The sequence below is a fragment of the Eleutherodactylus coqui genome, chromosome 4 (genome assembly GCF_035609145.1).
Source record: "Eleutherodactylus coqui strain aEleCoq1 chromosome 4, aEleCoq1.hap1, whole genome shotgun sequence".
Lineage (NCBI taxonomy): Eukaryota > Metazoa > Chordata > Amphibia > Anura > Eleutherodactylidae > Eleutherodactylus > Eleutherodactylus coqui.
Genome location: NC_089840.1, coordinates 138,696,397 through 138,715,790, shown reverse-complemented (window position 1 = coordinate 138,715,790; position 19,394 = coordinate 138,696,397). Strand labels below are relative to the sequence as shown.

Here is a 19,394-nt window from a genome sequence, read left to right as displayed (position 1 = left end):
GGGCCATGCTTGAGTCGTGTGTTCTCCTTGTAAAATGTATGATATTGCTCTTAGACCGAGCAGCACACCTGCCATCTTCCTTGGTGCAATCTTAGATCTAGGAGACCCAACGTGGGCCTTCCTTTGTTTTCACCCTTGTGCTATGATTGACTCCCTACACCACTGCACACCATTTTGACCGATCTTTTGGAGGACCACAGTGTTCCCCCAGATGAGTGGTTGTATTTCCATATAATTTAGGGGCTTTGGCTACATTGGGGACCTTCTGGAGGCCAAATTAGTGAATTTTGTTTGTCAATTGACTTTAATAGGAGTTGGAATGGATCGTTCCGCTTGACGATGATCTTCATGAACTCGGCCCTTCACTAACTGATTATTCCACTAATCACATCACTAATCAGAACACATCGATACTAATAATATCATCACACGAGGGCAGCGCGGGGCCAGCGAATGTCCGTCCTCATCTAAAGAGCCGTCCTGTCTTGTGGAGACGTCTAGTATTTTCCAGGTGATGATTTCCATCAAAACCCGCTGAACTATCAGATGTGTCAATATTCTGCTAAATGTCCCCCGGTGCGCAGAGCGCTCCGCTGAGGCCGGCGCACACCAGTGTATGCGGACAGCACTCTGTGTATGCCGCAGCATGTTACCGCTGTGTGAGTCGGCGTTTCGCTGCGTATGGCAGTGAGTTTGGACTGCGCATCTCACGGATACGCTATCTCAGCGGATGTACAGCATTAATTACAATAGGCTCTACCGTGCGTAATAAGCAGTACAATAGAACAGGCGGTGTTATTTTCATGCCGTATTACGGTATATGCAATGTATATACGCATGAGTGTAAACAGACTTGTATTGACTCGATTCACCGTGTAATACGCGCGAGTCTGTCCTAAGGGCTCATTCACACGATCGTATTGGTAAAACGTTGTTTGTAAATACCGCCTCAGAGACCGCATATGTCTGCGAGTGCACTGCGCATGACGCTGTATCACATCACTACCAACGCACCAATGTCTACGGATCAATGGAAGTCTATTCACTCTCATTGACCCCATTCACTGCGTTTCACGCGGCCGTAATACCTGCCGAAATCAAAGTGGTGTGAATGAGGCCTTAGTCTTTGGCTTCTCACTCACCAACACTCTACTAGCCTGCCCGTTAATGAGGGGCTCTCGGGGTCCCTGTGCTGCTGTGTACGGGGAAGGACGGACTGTACAACTCGTGTGAGCACTCCGACATCAGACGGCTCAGCCTTACTGCAGACACTCCGCTGCGGCAGCTGCTGGCCGGAACGTTCCGCGAGGACCGCGTTTCCAGGAGTACTGCATTGAGGAACGGACCAAACATGGCGGCCCCCAGGGAATGATTCATGCTGTATGTAGACGCCGGTCCGCCGCTCCAGCCTGCCGTCTTCTTAGTAGACTTCAGCCATGTTTGCCAAACCCTTCAAAGTGAAGTCCAACACGGCCATGAAAGGCTCGGACAGGTGATGAGCGCCGCCATAAACCGCTTCCTCCCTGTACAGCCTGCCGCATGTACTGTGACAGAGGGCGTAGTACCCTGTAGACCGGGGGGCAGCAGACTCCTTTCCACCGGGAGCCACAGCAGCCTTATGGCTGTCATCGAAGGGCTGATTGTAATTGTAACACTGTACAGTAATAGTGACCTCCATAGTGGCCGCAGTAGTAGCAGGGACCACCATAGTGAACCCAGTAATAAGAGACCCCCATTGTGTCCCCATTAGTAATAGCTCAGTAATAATAGTGTCTGCTATATCAGCTACAGTAGTAATGGTGCCCCCTCCTCCCATAATTGCTGCTGTAGTAATAGCTTTGCCCACCCCCACATAGTGGCACAAGTAGTAACACTGGCTCCTATAGTGGTCCCAGTAGTAATAGTGTCCCCAGTAGTAATAAGTGACCCGCATAGTAGTGTCAGTAGTAATAGTGATCCCCCTATTGGCCTCTGGATGGGCAGTATTTCACTAACCCAGACATAGCCTGGTGGCGGCAGCTGCTACTGAGTCTGTGAACTCTGGCCTCTCCCCTTGGCACACGCAGACATCGGGTAGGTGGAGGGGGGAAAAGGCTAGTGGTCACAGACTAGCCACCATTGGAGCGAAGCTGCAGGAATGCCCGTGAGGCTTGCTGCACGGGCAGTGGGTCACATAAAATGAGGTGGTGGGTGTGGGCCTTTCTTATGATATGTGTGCTGTAGTGCACATAGTGTTGTCTGGTCTATTGTCAGTATATATTGCATAAGAGCGCCTTCACACCGGCGATCGTGAGATCGCTGCGAGAAAATCGTAGCAAATCGCATTTGTGTTCAGGCGACTTTTGAGCGCCAGCGATGCTTTTTCCTGAAAATAATCTCATCTCACTGCCACCCACGATTTTCTCACATGATAGACAATAGGAGGTTCTAGTGTTAAAAACTCATCACATCGCGCAAATATCGTGCAATTTTATCGCAAGTATGAAGGCGGCCTTAGAAATATATATTTCATTTTAACTAATATGTGGGGCGCTGAGGTTTCGTCTCCACTTCATAATGAACCGTGAAGATGCCGCCATATCTGTGTGTGCTGAGGAGACACGAAGCTATTCTGCCTGCGCTCCACTTTGGCGTGAACTCGCATTATGTAAACTGTCCTGTGGGTCGCTCCAGGGGCAACACCAGACCATCTTCGAATTTTACGAAACTTTACACATTTGTCCATTACTAGAATATATATAAAATTCTCAATTTTCAGCATAGATTTTCCGAAGGTCACGAGAACCATAATGTTTGATTATTCGTATCTCGGAAACTGTTAAGTGTATTAAGATGTGCGCAGTGTCATTCTCTCCGTAATAATATGTAGATTTATAACATCTATCACCTAACTCTGTAATTCCAATACAAGTCAGAAGGGTTTTGGCATCAAAACAAAACCCTGACCCCAGCTATGTCCTGCCTAAAATAACCAATGAGACTATACTTGCCTGGGGCCCAGGAAGCAGGCTAACACCAGGAGGTGACTTCTGGTTAGGCGGGCCAGGCAGAAGCACATGACCACTGTGGCCAATCAGTGGCCACAGCGTCGAGTCCCCAGACTCCACTCATCATAGCGGCCAGGATTTGGGTGCTGATGCCAGGAGCGCCGGCAATGACCAATTGGCCGCAGTGGTCAGATGCTTCCTCCAGCACTTTCAACACAGGTAAGCCAAGCCATTTAGCCAGCAGGCTCGGTCCAGATCCTTCTCACTGCTGCAGTCCTTGGCCAACCACACAGGATCACTCTACAAAGCGATGGCTATGATTGGTTCTTTAAGCGCTGTATTAATTGGTTGAGCAGCGCTCAAAGAACCAATCATAGCTGCAGCTGAGCCAATTCATAAATTCCACCTCCCACGAATCAATAGCTGTCATTGGTTCTTTGCACGCAGCATTGATTGGCTGAGCAGCACTCAAAGAATCAAATCACAGCCATCGCTTTGTGGAGGTTGGATTTATGAATCTCGTAACCAGCAAGTGATCCTGTGTGGGCGGCTGAGAACTGCCGGAACTGCGACGGCTTTCTGGAAAGCAGCAGGAGGGACCTTCACCGAGCCTGCTAGGTAAGTGACTCTCAAAATAAGACATCCTCTGAAAATAAGCCCTAGCGTGTCTTTTGAGGCAAAAATTAATATAAGACCCTGTCTTATTTCCGGGGAAACACGGTGTGTGTGTCTAAATGTATATAATTTTTTTTTCAGCTTTCGTTCTGGAGTGGCTCAGTTCCAAAATATTTTTTGAAAATTTTCTTTAAATTTTACTTTAACTTGTATTGGAATTACAGCGTTAGTAGAAATGTTATTACATGTTATTATGCAGAGAATGCCACCGCTCACATGTTCGTACACCCAATGGTTTCTGGGATATGAATAATAAAACATAGTTTTTAGTGACCTTTGAAAAATTGGCCCCTCTGTGTTTCTTGACCTGATGGTTCTGAAAATGGAGATTTTTATATACATTCGAGTACCGGATAAATGTGCAACATCCCATAAACATCTGAGAGAGTCAGGTAAGACCCCTGGGGTGATCTGTCCCGGACCATCCCCTGTTCATCGGAATGGGGTTTGCAGAATTCTTTGTACCTGATGCCAAAATGGATCTGCATCTGAATTCAGACGTTGCGGTCAACCAAGGTTTTTACCATAAATCTATCAAATTTCTTTGCTCTCTGTTAAATGGCCATACAACTACAGCGTGTTGACACGGTGTCACCGCAATTGTAGGGAAAACTGTGAGAGCCGTGGCCGGCACACCTTTCTCCTCTAGGAGTACCATGAAGGTCTTCTCACACCACTAGGAAGGCTGCTTACGGATGGGCGTGTATTTGGTCCACATTTTGGGCAGTACTGAGCTAATGTAACTATCCAGCTAATCACATGGCTGTTTTTCTTACGGCGTTTTTTTAAAAATGCTTCACAACTTGTGTTTTTGTCTTTGCCTCCATATTGCCCTTCTTTTCAATTGGGCAAACATGGATCAGTATAGTCCAGTAGAAAATAAAACCCACTACTGATGACGTACGCGTAGCATGTCATCTGTTACACATCCATAGTATTTCTGTCACCTGGGAGATTATTGGGGTTTGATATTTGGCACCGACAGCATCCTGCTTTTTCTCAAGACGCAGAATTGGGAGTTGACTTAAAATTTACTTATGGCACATTTAAGCGGCTACAGAACTGCAATGATCCGGCCAAAAGCTGCACTCCTTGTTAAAAAGCACTCCCGCCTGTGAAGAAGTTGTTGTTTTGCTGCAAAACTGGGCATGCAGTTACATCTCCGATTAATTTCACACGAGTGAAACTCGGCCTGATATCGCGCTCGGCAACATGTGATGTGTTAAAACCGCATTGCATTACTTCGGGAAAGTAGCGATCTTCTGAGCAGCTAAAGGGTTTGCCGAGTGTTTCCCATTGTTTTCAACACGTGCACCTCGCTACATGATGCCGTGCTCTCCCCATTGAAAACAATGGATTAGGCAAAGCGTTTCGAGGGAGCGCCCAAAGATAGGACATACTGCAATTTTTTCCTGCGCCACAATGTGTGAAAAAAATCGCTCATGTATATGACCCCATTTAAAAGAACGGGTTCATATTCGTGCGACATTTGTGCACGTATAGAAACTGTCTCGGGCAGATATGTACTACATTCTGTAATAATCCCTCACTGACAGATCTCCTATTTAGACTTAGCCTGCAGGCAGTGTCTATATACAGGGGTATGTAGAAGCTGCAGAAGACAAATAGTGCAGCATTTTTAATCAAACTGCTGGCCGTCTTTGATAAGAGTTTTGATTTTCTGAAAGTGGCGAGGAAAAACACTATTTTGATGTATATTACACATACATACACGCCAAGATAGTGTATGGGGATCGGCAGCACGCAGCAAGTACGCAATGCATGGTATACTGTTGCGTGCTCCCGCGTGGGATATACGCCCGTAGTGTGAGAGAGCCCTTATTTTCCAGCCTGTATCGGTACTGACATAGGACTCTGTAAGCTGTGCTTTAACCTCATATTGTTTTGCACAGGAGAAAGCTGCGAGCCGATGTTAGTGTGTCGTTCCCTTCGCTGAGCACGGAAAACCTGTCGGACCTCATGCCAACCAAGGAAGAGCTGAGTGTTGTGAAGGTGTACGCGCACAAAGGAGACTCGCTGACCGTCTACGTCCGCAGCAAGAACCCCATTGTGTTTGAAATGGAGAGAAACCTTTATCCAACAGGCAAGATGGGATACACTGTTAGTTGTAGACGTGGACGGGATACACTGTTAGTTGTAGACGTGGACGGGATACACTGTTAGTTGTAGACGTGGACGGGATACACTGTTAGTTGTAGTCGTGGACGGGATACACTGTTAGTTGTAGACGTGGACGGGATACACTGTTAGTTGTAGACGTGGACGGGATACACTGTTAGTTGTAGACGTGGACGGGATACACTGTTAGTTGTAGACGTGGACGGGATACACTGTTAGTTGTAGTCGTGGACGGGATACACTGTTAGTTGTAGACGTGGACGGGATACACTGTTAGTTGTAGACGTGGACGGGATACACTGTTAGTTGTAGACGTGGACGGGATACACTGTTAGTTGTAGACGTGGACGGGATACACTGTTAGTTGTAGACGTGGACGGGATACACTGTTAGTTGTAGACGTGGACGGGATACACTGTTAGTTGTAGACGTGGACGGGATACACTGTTAGTTGTAGACGTGGACGGGATACACTGTTAGTTGTAGACGTGGACGGGATACACTGTTAGTTGTAGACGTGGACGGGATACACTGTTAGTTGTAGACGTGGACGGGATACACTGTTAGTTGTAGACGTGGACGGGATACACTGTTAGTTGTAGACGTGGACGGGATACACTGTTAGTTGTAGACGTGGACGGGATACACTGTTAGTTGTAGACGTGGACGGGATACACTGTTAGTTGTAGACGTGGACGGGATACACTGTTAGTTGTAGACGTGGACGGGATACACTGTTAGTTGTAGACGTGGACGGGATACACTGTTAGTTGTAGACGTGGACGGGATACACTGTTAGTTGTAGACGTGGACGGGATACACTGTTAGTTGTAGACGTGGACGGGATACACTGTTAGTTGTAGACGTGGACGGGATACACTGTTAGTTGTAGACGTGGACGGGATACACTGTTAGTTGTAGACGTGGACGGGATACACTGTTAGTTGTAGACGTGGACGGGATACACTGTTAGTTGTAGACGTGGACGGGATACACTGTTAGTTGTAGACGTGGACGGGATACACTGTTAGTTGTAGACGTGGACGGGATACACTGTTAGTTGTAGACGTGGACGGGATACACTGTTAGTTGTAGACGTGGACGGGATACACTGTTAGTTGTAGACGTGGACGGGATACACTGTTAGTTGTAGACGTGGACGGGATACACTGTTAGTTGTAGACGTGGACGGGATACACTGTTAGTTGTAGACGTGGACGGGATACACTGTTAGTTGTAGACGTGGACGGGATACACTGTTAGTTGTAGACGTGGACGGGATACACTGTTAGTTGTAGACGTGGACGGGATACACTGTTAGTTGTAGACGTGGACGGGATACACTGTTAGTTGTAGACGTGGACGGGATACACTGTTAGTTGTAGACGTGGACGGGATACACTGTTAGTTGTAGACGTGGACGGGATACACTGTTAGTTGTAGACGTGGACGGGATACACTGTTAGTTGTAGACGTGGACGGGATACACTGTTAGTTGTAGACGTGGACGGGATACACTGTTAGTTGTAGACGTGGACGGGATACACTGTTAGTTGTAGACGTGGACGGGATACACTGTTAGTTGTAGACGTGGACGGGATACACTGTTAGTTGTAGACGTGGACGGGATACACTGTTAGTTGTAGACGTGGACGGGATACACTGTTAGTTGTAGACGTGGACGGGATACACTGTTAGTTGTAGACGTGGACGGGATACACTGTTAGTTGTAGACGTGGACGGGATACACTGTTAGTTGTAGACGTGGACGGGATACACTGTTAGTTGTAGACGTGGACGGGATACACTGTTAGTTGTAGACGTGGACGGGATACACTGTTAGTTGTAGACGTGGACGGGATACACTGTTAGTTGTAGACGTGGACGGGATACACTGTTAGTTGTAGACGTGGACGGGATACACTGTTAGTTGTAGACGTGGACGGGATACTCTGTTAGTTGTAGACGTGGACGGGATACACTGTTAGTTGTAGACGTGGACGGGATACACTGTTAGTTGTAGACGTGGACGGGATACACTGTTAGTTGTAGACGTGGACGGGATACACTGTTAGTTGTAGACGTGGACGGGATACACTGTTAGTTGTAGTCGTGGACGGGATACACTGTTAGTTGTAGTCGTGGACGGGATACACTGTTAGTTGTAGTCGTGGACGGGATACACTGTTAGTTGTAGTCGTGGACGGGATACACTGTTAGTTGTAGTCGTGGACGGGATACACTGTTAGTTGTAGTCGTGGACGGGATACACTGTTAGTTGTAGTCGTGGACGGGATACACTGTTAGTTGTAGTCGTGGACGGGATACACTGTTAGTTGTAGTCGTGGACGGGATACACTGTTAGTTGTAGTCGTGGACGGGATACACTGTTAGTTGTAGTCGTGGACGGGATACACTGTTAGTTGTAGTCGTGGACGGGATACACTGTTAGTTGTAGTCGTGGACGGGATACACTGTTAGTTGTAGTCGTGGACGGGATACACTGTTAGTTGTAGTCGTGGACGGGATACACTGTTAGTTGTAGTCGTGGACGGGATACACTGTTAGTTGTAGTCGTGGACGGGATACACTGTTAGTTGTAGTCGTGGACGGGATACACTGTTAGTTGTAGTCGTGGACGGGATACACTGTTAGTTGTAGTCGTGGACGGGATACACTGTTAGTTGTAGTCGTGGACGGGATACACTGTTAGTTGTAGTCGTGGACGGGATACACTGTTAGTTGTAGTCGTGGACGGGATACACTGTTAGTTGTAGTCGTGGACGGGATACACTGTTAGTTGTAGTCGTGGACGGGATACACTGTTAGTTGTAGTCGTGGACGGGATACACTGTTAGTTGTAGTCGTGGACGGGATACACTGTTAGTTGTAGTCGTGGACGGGATACACTGTTAGTTGTAGTCGTGGACGGGATACACTGTTAGTTGTAGTCGTGGACGGGATACACTGTTAGTTGTAGACGTGGACGGGATACACTGTTAGTTGTAGACGTGGACGTCATACACTGTTAGTTGTAGACGTGGACGTCATACACTGTTAGTTGTAGACGTGGACGTCATACACTGTTAGTTGTAGACGTGGACGGGATACACTGTTAGTTGTAGACGTGGACGGGATACACTGTTAGTTGTAGACGTGGACGGGATACACTGTTAGTTGTAGACGTGGACGGGATACACTGTTAGTTGTAGACGTGGACGGGATACACTGTTAGTTGTAGACGTGGACGGGATACACTGTTAGTTGTAGACGTGGACGGGATACACTGTTAGTTGTAGACGTGGACGGGATACACTGTTAGTTGTAGACGTGGACGGGATACACTGTTAGTTGTAGACGTGGACGGGATACACTGTTAGTTGTAGACGTGGACGGGATACACTGTTAGTTGTAGACGTGGACGGGATACACTGTTAGTTGTAGATGTGTAATGTTAGTTGTAAACGTATATGGAATACACTGTTAGTTGTAGACCGCCATCATACCGGTACACAATACACTTTCCACACTGGGTGTATGTAGTACAGATCAGGACAGTGGCCCACGGATCCACAACACCTGGTTTATTTACCTCCAGAACCCTCTCATACACTTTTTGAGTGCTAAGTATCTATTAGTCTTCAAGAAATCCTTTACAAAGCCTTCTCATAACACTACATGTATGTATTTGTACAATTCCACACAATCCAAATTTGGATTTAGGCCATATTCACATCTGTGCTGGGTCTGTCACAGATCCGGCACAAAGTATCGGACATCCTGCATGTACAGCTTTGCTTCCGGTAAAATGCCAGGGAGCTGAGCGGGAACCGAACGGACCCAATTACAGTAAATGGGGTTGGTGTGGCGCTGTTCAGTTCCATCATATGATGGACCTGGTTGGCCAGGGGATTCCCCTTCCGGTTCCCTGAATGGAGCAGGAAACCAGAACCCCCAACACAGATGTGAAAGTAGTCTTAGAGTGGTCCATTTAGGAATAGTCAGTATCTCCAATGTCCAGTCAGCAATGTCATGTCTGGCTGGTATCCTCTTGAAAGGCCGAGATCTTGTTCTCTTTTGTGCACTTAGATGAGCTAAAACTTGTAATATATTGTACAACAGTGCAGAGTGATGCAGTTTATCTCAAGCCTTCCTGAACCCTTCAAGCCTAACTGGCTGATTCCCTCCTGAAGGTAGGTCTTGGGGTTGGGGGTGACAAATGGGTTGGCCACTCACTATAGCTTTTGGAGGGATCTCCCATAAGAGCACTGTACCCCCAAACTCCTAGTAACAAATGTGAAAGTGAACACAATAGTTTTGTAAAAAAGAGTATAACAATGTATCCTGGCCATGCAAGCAGAATGCTTAATGCTGCTCATTTAGACTGAAGACTATATTTTATAGGCCAAGGAAAGATTTGACGTAAAGGATTAGTTCTTACACAGAAAATTACAGATATACAGTCTTTCTTCTGTCACTCCCAAAAGTGGTGCCACCAGATTTAGACTGAGTTTTGCATGCAGATTTTACCCACAATCATATCCCCATCCCAATTACTAATTCATTTTATAACAGTGCGCTGGGCAGAGTTGTATCCGGACACAAAGCGGGAAGGCACCGGGCAGAGCTGTATCCAGACACGAAGCGGGAAGGTGCCTGGTAGAGTTGTATGCGGACACGAAGTGGGAAAGCGCTGGGCAGAGTTGTATGCAGACAAGAGGCAGAAAGGCGCCGGCAAGAGTTGTATCCGGACACGAGGCGGGAAGGCATTGGGCAGAGTTGTATCCAGACACGAGGCGGGTAGGCAGCGGGCAGAGTTGTATCCAGACACAAGGCGGGTAGGCAGCGGGCAGAGTTGTATCCGGACACGAGGCAGGAAGGTGCCGGCAGAGTTGTATGCGGACACGAGGCGGGAAGGCGCCGGGCAGAGTTGTATGCGGACACGAGGCGGGAAGGCGCCGGGCAGAGTTGTATGCAGACACGAGGCGGGAAGGCGCCGGGCAGAGTTGTATTTGGACATGAGGCGGGAAGGTGCAGGGCAGAGTTGTATGCGGACACGAGGCGAGAAGGTGCAGGGCAGAGTTGTATGCGAACACGAGGCGGGAAGGCGCCGGGCAGAGTTGTATGCGAACACGAGGCGGGAAGGCGCCGGGCAGAGTTGTATGCGAACACGAGGCGGGAAGGCGCCGGGCAGAGTTGTATGCGAACACGAGGCGGGAAGGCGCCGGGCAGAGTTGTATGCGAACACGAGGCATGAAGGCGCCGGGCAGAGTTGTATGCGAACACGAGGCATGAAGGCGCCGGGCAGAGTTGTATGCGAACACGAGGCATGAAGGCGCCGGGCAGAGTTGTATGCGAACACGAGGCATGAAGGCGTCGGGCAGAGTTGTATGCGAACACGAGGCATGAAGGCGCTGGGCAGAGTTGTATGCGAACACGAGGCATGAAGGCGCTGGGCAGAGTTGTATGCGAACACGAGGCATGAAGGCGCTGGGCAGAGTTGTATGCGAACACGAGGCATGAAGGCGTCGGGCAGAGTTGTATGCGAACACGAAGCGGGAAGGCGCCGGGCAGAGTTGTATGCGAACACGAGGCATGAAGGCGCTGGGCAGAGTTGTATGCGAACACGAGGCGGGAAGGCGCCGGGCAGAGTTGTATGCGAACACGAGGCGGGAAGGCGCCGGGCAGAGTTGTATGCGAACACGAGGCGGGAAGGCGCCGGGCAGAGTTGTATGCGAACACGAGGCATGAAGGCGTCGGGCAGAGTTGTATGCGAACACGAGGCATGAAGGCGCTGGGCAGAGTTGTATGCGGACACGAGTCGGGAAGATGCGGGGCAGAGTTGTATGCGGACACGAGGCGGGAAGATGCGGGGCAGAGTTGTATGCGAACACGAGGCGGCACAAATTTCTTTTTGCCATAATAATTGTATGTTTGTAAAAATAAATGTGGTCCATCAACTTTGTAGCTCTAGAGTTCTGTTCACATATACGTTCGTAGTTTCCTTTGTTCTGCTCCCACACAGTGCATATAGCAGACAGCAGCCGTGCCTGGCATGCTGCGCTGTTTAGTCTCAGATTTTGTGCCCGGTACACACCGGAGCTACATGCAGTGCTGTTTCTTTCGTTCAATAGCCAGGCAGCTGTGCGGAAACCAAACAGACCCCATAATAGGCAATGAGGTCGGTTCAACGATGTTTGGTTTCGTCCTGAGACGAAGCCGTTCGGCGGTGGGGATTCCCCTTTCCTATTTCCTGAATGGAGTAGGAAAGCGTAACGCTGAGCGCAGATGTGAAACCACCCTAAGACTGGGCTTACACAACCCGATCGGATTCTGCATGCGGGAGGCTCGAAGCAGATTCGAGCTGTGAGCCTGGACGGTGACCCTGCATAGGGCGCCAACCTGTATTTGGTATGGCCGCCTAGGCTCGCAGATAGTCATGCACGGTACAATTTTTTTTTTTTTTTATTTCCTGTGCCGTCACTTAGTGATAATGCGGGCACCCGCGGGCCGTACACATGGGCTAACTGGCTAACTGGCTGTTTTGCTGTTATGGGAGGAGCTAAAATGTCTCGAAGCCTTGCAAAATGTTCTCTGTTTTGGTTCTCCGTTCCGCCGCTCTCTTCCTGTGTCTGTAGACATGACTTGGATTAGGACAGATTTGTTAAGACTTGAATCAGACAGGCTTGATCATTTGCACACGCTGATTGTCGCTACAATATCATGTTTTTAGTAGAGATATGTCGGAAATTGCCGTGTTCATCATATGATCGGGTGGCTCTTTTCAAGATATGCTTTAATTTTTTACTGAAATGATGACCTCATGAACACTTCCTGTTGTAGGTGAGAAAGTCTTGATATACATGACATTATGCTAATGAGTTGTGGTTACAAAATGCCCACCGGCTTTAATTAGCTTAGTAACGCTTATGTGTCCGGGAGCCGGTGGATGACTGAGCTTGTCCGGATGAACTCAGCACCTTGTATGTTGTGAAAGCTATAGAGTTCTATGACTCATTAGCACTGATGTCATTAGGGTGCATGGGAAGCATTACTGGATACATCATTTGCACACAGTGCAGTAAGTATAGTCTTTGGTGCCTTAACACACTATGATATTTCCAGCCACAAGTCATTGGTGAGGATGTGAGGGACATAACCCACAGACTGACCCCCACAACTACCGGGGGGAAAACCACGACTTGTGCATAAGCTATAACACTGGTCCTGCCACCAATACGTCATCGCTGCTATGAGTTTTGTTGCTGGTCTTTACCTGCCTGCACACGGAGCGATTATCACTATCATTGTGATCATTTTACAGTGTAAATGGTCCTTTAATGAAGGCAGGTAAGTTCTGGCATCTGGGGAAACAAGTAAACACAACCAGTGAGCGTGTCTGACAGTTCTCATCTCTTGTACACTCCACACACGGAATCTGGCCGCGGCCGGTGACCCCTGTCTACCTGCATTTTTCTTCATTCTCTGTAGTTCGGATGGGCCAGTAAAGATTTCCCCCCACCGTCGCTAGGTGATGACGTGGGTCTTGCAATCTTTCCAGAATTGACATCCCAGAAAGGCTGCTGGTCGGGCGGCTTCCATTGACTGCAAGGGAAGCCGTCCGTGTGGAAAACGCACCGAAATGGAGCATGGTGCGATTTTTTTTATTTTTATTTTTATTTTCCCCCATTTCCTCCACGAGTGGAAATCGAAAGTGATTTTCGCTCGTGTGCGTGGAAGAATCCCTTTTACACTGCTTGCTATGGACGGACATTGCTGCGGAACCCGCGGGAAGACGCCTGCCGTGGATTCCACAGCATAAATTCGCCCGTGTGCATTCGGTCTTATGTCTACACTAAGGGTCCAGAGGGGCTTTGGTGGTCCCATCCTTCCAAATCTGTCTGCTTATGCTGGGCGTAGCTGTTCAGGCCTGTTATTCATATTCCCCGGTGGAGCTCTTAAATTGGCCATATTGGTTGGTGCCTGGCTTACCGAAAAGCACGTATAACCAAGAAATAGTTCGATCATTAAAAGGCGTCACACAAGGAGACATTTCTGATTCCAGGCTTTACATTTAACATAGTAAAATCAGTATATAAGGCTGATTATAGACAAATGTCAATCCAGTTCAGCCCATTACCCCCCAATGTTGATCCAGAGGAAGGCAAAACACCCCAACGAGGTAGAAGCCAATTGTAGTGTCAATGAATAATTTTAGGTGGAAATGCTGTTTAAGTTGTAATGAGTCCCTTTTTTTACCAGTAACGGGAAAAACGTGTCTTAGCAGTGGGCCTTCAGTGTAACGCTAGGTTAGTTTGCCCTAACACCTGCGTTAGGGTCAGTTCAGGGTTTCTGTCTCTCTCTGCTCCGTTTTTGGTAAAGACAGACTAAAATAAAACAGAAAAATACAGATTGTTTTTTTTTCCCATTGATTTTAAAAAAATGGAAAGGCTCCCATTTCATTAATTTTCAGTAGTCTTTTTTTTTTTCTATGAAAAAATAAAGCTTCCAACTGTGCTATTCTCCCATCCAAAAATACGCAAACCTAGCAGAACGAAAGTAAACTGAAGCTATTAAGTTTGCTTTTCGCTTTTGTGAAACCCCATTGAAACCAATAGGGAAAAAAACATCAGTTTCTCTCCTCCTGAAACGGAGCAGAGAGCCTGAAACCCTGAACTGACCCGAACGCAGGTGTGAACCCAGCCTTACTGTAGCCGTTCGGCAGATAGCTGTAAACAACAGCTCTGTCACTGAAGTTAATGAAGTCAGGCTTGAGAAATAAAGGTGTGTGTATGATTACTGTATACCATGTAAACCGTGTTACCGCCACACCCTTCCTGCCTCCTTAATAATGCTTTATATTTATGGGCCGAGGACATTTAGGGTAGAGCTCTCTGTACAGACGGCCTGGATAAGTGAGTCCTATGGCTTGTGTCCTGCTGAAGGTGATCATACATATTAGAGAGAACAACACTGGTTGAACAACTGTTGGCTGAGCAATCATCAGACACCGCCATACCCATATCAGCCATTATAGCCATTCAATCTGCCCCTACATGTTCAGTGACGGTGCGCAATGGACGACCAGTCATTCTGGGAATGTTCCTTCAAGAAAAGATTGTGGTGGTGTTAGCCGTTTAGTTTTCACGACCCGCGGCGATCCTAAAGGCGAGCTCCCTCCATGTTTTTCGGTTTTGCACTGCTTGTTTCAGTTGGTTGATATCCATGGCAGTGTCAGCATTGACAGGATCAAGCTTGTACATGGAAGAAAGATCTTTTACATATTGGATGACAATTTAATCCATGGCCAACCAGTTGATGTTGAGGTGTCGCAGGTTGGCTAAGACGATTGTCCATTTTCATCCACCTAAGTATAATGTTTATAAACACCTTAAAGGGGTTTTTCAGGCAAATGTTATTGAAGACCTATCCTCAGGACAGATCATCTATAGCTGATTACTGGGGTCTGTCGCTCAGGACCCCGACCAAAGTGCTGTTCAGGCACCACCAGCAAAACACACAGGGTACGAAGTTAAAGCAAATCACTCTGACCCGTGTGGCCGGCACTGGTAATTGCTGGTGCAGCTCTCACTGATTTTAATGGGAGCTTTTGTTTGCAGTTACCAGTGGAGCCACTACACGGGGGTCGGAGTGATCTGCTTTTGCTCCATACCCTATGTGTTTTACCGTGACAGTGGTGACCAGATATCTGATCAGTCGGAGTCCTGAGCTATAGACGCTATTTAATCCGCTATGAATGACCTATCCTGATGATAGGTCTTCAATAAAAATTGCCTGGAAAACCCATAATTTGCCTATCCGATCAAGCCCGTTGGGTTCAGCTGATGCTCATGGCCCGCTCAAGCTAAAATAGGCCTGAGCAAAAAAATAACGGCAGCCTATGTGACAGTACATTTTTTTTATTCCTTGCTATAATGGACAAATCAGAACATGTTATCATCTGGCACCTAACAGGATCTAGTGATGCCAGATTAGAGGAACTGATTGCAGTATTCTAGATATTGCCTAGACCATAATGGTTCATATTACATGTATCAGGCCACCATAACTATTCATTTATTTTTATTGCAAAGGGAATCGGCCAACCATCCAAGATGAAATACATGCAGTATAGGTGAATGTTACTTAAAAGTGGTCGAAAGCAAATAGCAAACGCATACATGATGTATGAGCTCACTGATGGCGCCATGAAATATGCCAGTAGTGAATGCATGAAATTCAACTGCTAAACATACTAAGTAAATCATTGCAGTTCTTAGTGTACACTTTGATCAAATTGTGAGAGCCCATCTGTCAGCGACAAGAAGACTCCATCAGACAAGACCCCAATATTCAGGCTCGCCTCTCCTTGGGTCAACTGGCTCCAAATTAACTAGTGGTGTCCTGTTACACCAGGTATATATTTGGTATTTGCTTTCAGCCACTTTAGCGTAACATGCACATATATGTATCTCTTGGATGGGATGTGATGTCTGATCCTCTTTGCATTGATCATATGGAGTGTAGCTGCTTCTATTGTGAATGTGCCCTGCACCCCTAGCTGTCCAAGGCAATTTAAGTAGTCTTGGTACTACATGCCCTACTTTATGTGGAGGCCATTGGCCCAAGGCAAGTCTGACTGTTGTGGTCTCGTCCGGTGGAGTCCCCTCGTGCCTGACAGATGGGCTTTCACAAATTGATCAAAGTGTGCACGAAGAACTACGGTTAGCAGTATTGCAGTTCAATTTCATGTATCCATTACTGACATATTTCATGGCGCTATTAGTGTACTATTACACCACGTATATGTTTACTATTCATTAATTTTCTACGTGTTTTAGAGGCAGTTAAGGGAGTAGTTCTTCACCGGACTACTGCCATAGGTTAAGCTCACAACTATTGACGACACACTGGGCTGTTAACGCTGGAGGGGAAGGGGTTGACCTGTACTAGCATCAATGAGGAGTATCATGTAAGCTATATATTTATATCAGCAGAGATTGGTAATATTCGCTCTTGTTTATTTCTGCAGTTTATACCCTATGGAGTTTTCCAGATCTTCTCCCGACTTTTACCACTTGGCCGCCGGTGCTTGAAAAAATGGCTGGCGGGGCAGGTAATGCAAATGTTTGTGGTATGTCTCCAGACAATGATATGCAATAATGTGGGGGATGAATGGAATTGTACAAATACAACATATTACAGAGCGTTCTTTTTTATCAAATGTTCGGAAAGCTTTCAAAGACAAACTTTCCAGCCAAGATGTATTTATGTACACCCCGACCTGCAGCTCAAGGGGCAAGTACCCACATTATTAGCCATTCATTTAAAATCTGTTATTTCTATACTAGATGGCCAAAAACTTAATCGGCTTGTTACATATACATATACCATTCTAAAGTCACGGCTGTTTGCCCCGGTTTTTCAGCTACAACAGCCTTCAATCTTCTTGGAAGGCTTTTCGCGAGATTTTGGAGTGTCTGGGAGAAGTAGTGCCCAGTTAGCTAAAGAAGCATTTAGGGTGCATTCACACGTGGCGGATTTTTGGTGTAGATTCTCACCAAAATCCTCACTATTTGATGTGGGTTATGACACGGATTCTCAACAGATTTCAACCTATCAATTGAAGGGGTGAAGTCTGCTGCGGATCCTCATAAAATATCTGCACCAATGGTGTGGACTTTCGCGTTGAGTCTTGAGGCAGATTTTTGTGTCGCTTTTTCCATTACCTGTGAATGCACCCAAATGAGGTCAGGCACTTTATACTGGATCAGTACGTCTGGGTCACAATTGTCATTTCATTTCCCTCCCCTAAGTTGTTTGATGTGGTGGTGTCAGAGATCTATGCCGGCCTCTCAAGTTCTTCCACCCCATCCTCATCAAACCAGGTCATTATTGACCTCGCTTTGTACATAGGGGCACAGTCATGCTATTTCTCCAAACTGTTTCCACAAAGTTGGATGCATACAATGTTCTCAAATACCTTTTATATTCTGTAGCTTTAACATTACCCTTTACTTGAAATCAGGAGCCTAGCCCAAACCCTGAGAAGGGACCCCGTACCATTATCCTTCCTCCGATAAACGTTACAGTAGGGACTATATTTTCTGATGGTGATCATTCTCCGGGCAGCTGCCAGACCCAGACGAATCCATCAGATGGTGAAATGGGATTCATAACTATAACTCTGTAGTGAGTAATACAACAGAAAATGGGCAACTTTTTTATGCGCTACATGCTTCAGCATAGAAGTATAGAAGACCCCTCCCTGGATCCTGGGGAACCTGCCCTATCAGTACCATACCTTAGTTTACGGTACTCGTAGCCGGTGACCGGTTCCCTTTAAAGTCCTGAAAGAAGACCTAAGCTGCGTGTATCAATCACCTAAGTCTGAATATGGACTTGGGGAAAAGCACCTTACAGTTTAACCCAAGAGAGGCTTCTACGGCTCTCTCCAGCTAGAACGGGGCTACAGTTGTGGTTTTCATCTTAATTTAAAGAGTCTTGGCTTTTAAGCAACTCTAAAATTGCTGTTCTAGCCGGAGATAGAGAAGGTTAAAGTGAGAGCTGCATGTACTAAGCTTGCAGCTCTCACTTCTGCACAAGCTGAGAAGGGGAACAAGCAGGGAGAGGAAGACGACCTGTTGTTATCCTGTTGGTATTTGTAAAGCCTCAGCGGCCCCTAGCAGACGGGTGACATAGGCTTTTATACCTCACCCCACTTATCAATACGTGCTCTCTGACATTTTCCACCCATGTAGGTTGTCACATAGGTGGACTTTCACATCATTCCTCTGCACCTGAGTAGTCCATGCTCACCGCTGCACAATAAGGGGGAAAACTACTTTATTGCTGCACGATGTTTTGTTAGTGAAAAAAGCCCACAGAATTGTTCTCTGCATCCATAGCAATCCATAATACATAACTTTGAACAGCATTTAAAAAACATGAGACTAGCAGTTGTCTGATCATCTCGCTTCCAAAAAAAAGGAATTTAAAAAAAGTCATATGTACCCCAAAATGGTACTGATGAAAACTAAAAGTCGTTCCACAAAAAACAAACCCTCATCATACAAGCGGAACAGTAAGTATCCTACAGCTCTTAAAATGCAGCAACACGGAGACAAATCCTATCATAAAAATAGCTTTTACTCCAAAGGTTAGAATTAGTTGCGTCACACAGAAGATAAAATGTATTTAGGGCGGCTGAGTTATGAGCCAACTATATTTACTTCAGACATAAATTATAAATCTACAGTGATCTATTAAGGAGGGCTTTTCTAATTTTTAATGTGTCTGGTAGGTGTATTTCTTCATCTTCAAGTATAGCGTAACACAGCGGCCAAGATGCCCTTGTCCACCTCCGTGCTACAACTGAGCCGAGTGCTGGGAGCTGGACCCCGGCCGTCGGCTGATCTCCTCGGGAGGCATGGGTCATAGGGACAGCGCTTGTCTTCATGAGGCGTAAACTTTTAATAAAACTTTAAGTTGTGCAAGCAAAGGAGGTTTCCCAAGAGAAGATCCTCTCCTAGTGGTGCTAAAGCCTTAATGGAAGGTCCAAGTTCAACTGTCCTGTGTTCGCATCCGCATGGC

The 19,394-nt window shown here is 46.8% G+C and overlaps 1 protein-coding gene across 1 annotated transcript in view; it reads left to right on the top strand.

Moving 5' to 3' along the window:
* Nucleotides 1–1,191: 1,191 nt before the first annotated feature.
* Nucleotides 1,192–19,394, top strand: part of EIF2D (eukaryotic translation initiation factor 2D) — a 57,638-nt gene continuing 39,435 nt past the window's right edge. The window contains exons 1-3 of the mRNA XM_066600200.1: nt 1,192–1,492; nt 5,576–5,766; nt 16,834–16,917. Of these exons, the coding sequence (XP_066456297.1) occupies nt 1,437–1,492; nt 5,576–5,766; nt 16,834–16,917 (331 nt within the window). The 5' untranslated portion in view covers nt 1,192–1,436. The remainder of the gene's footprint in view (nt 1,493–5,575; nt 5,767–16,833; nt 16,918–19,394) is intronic.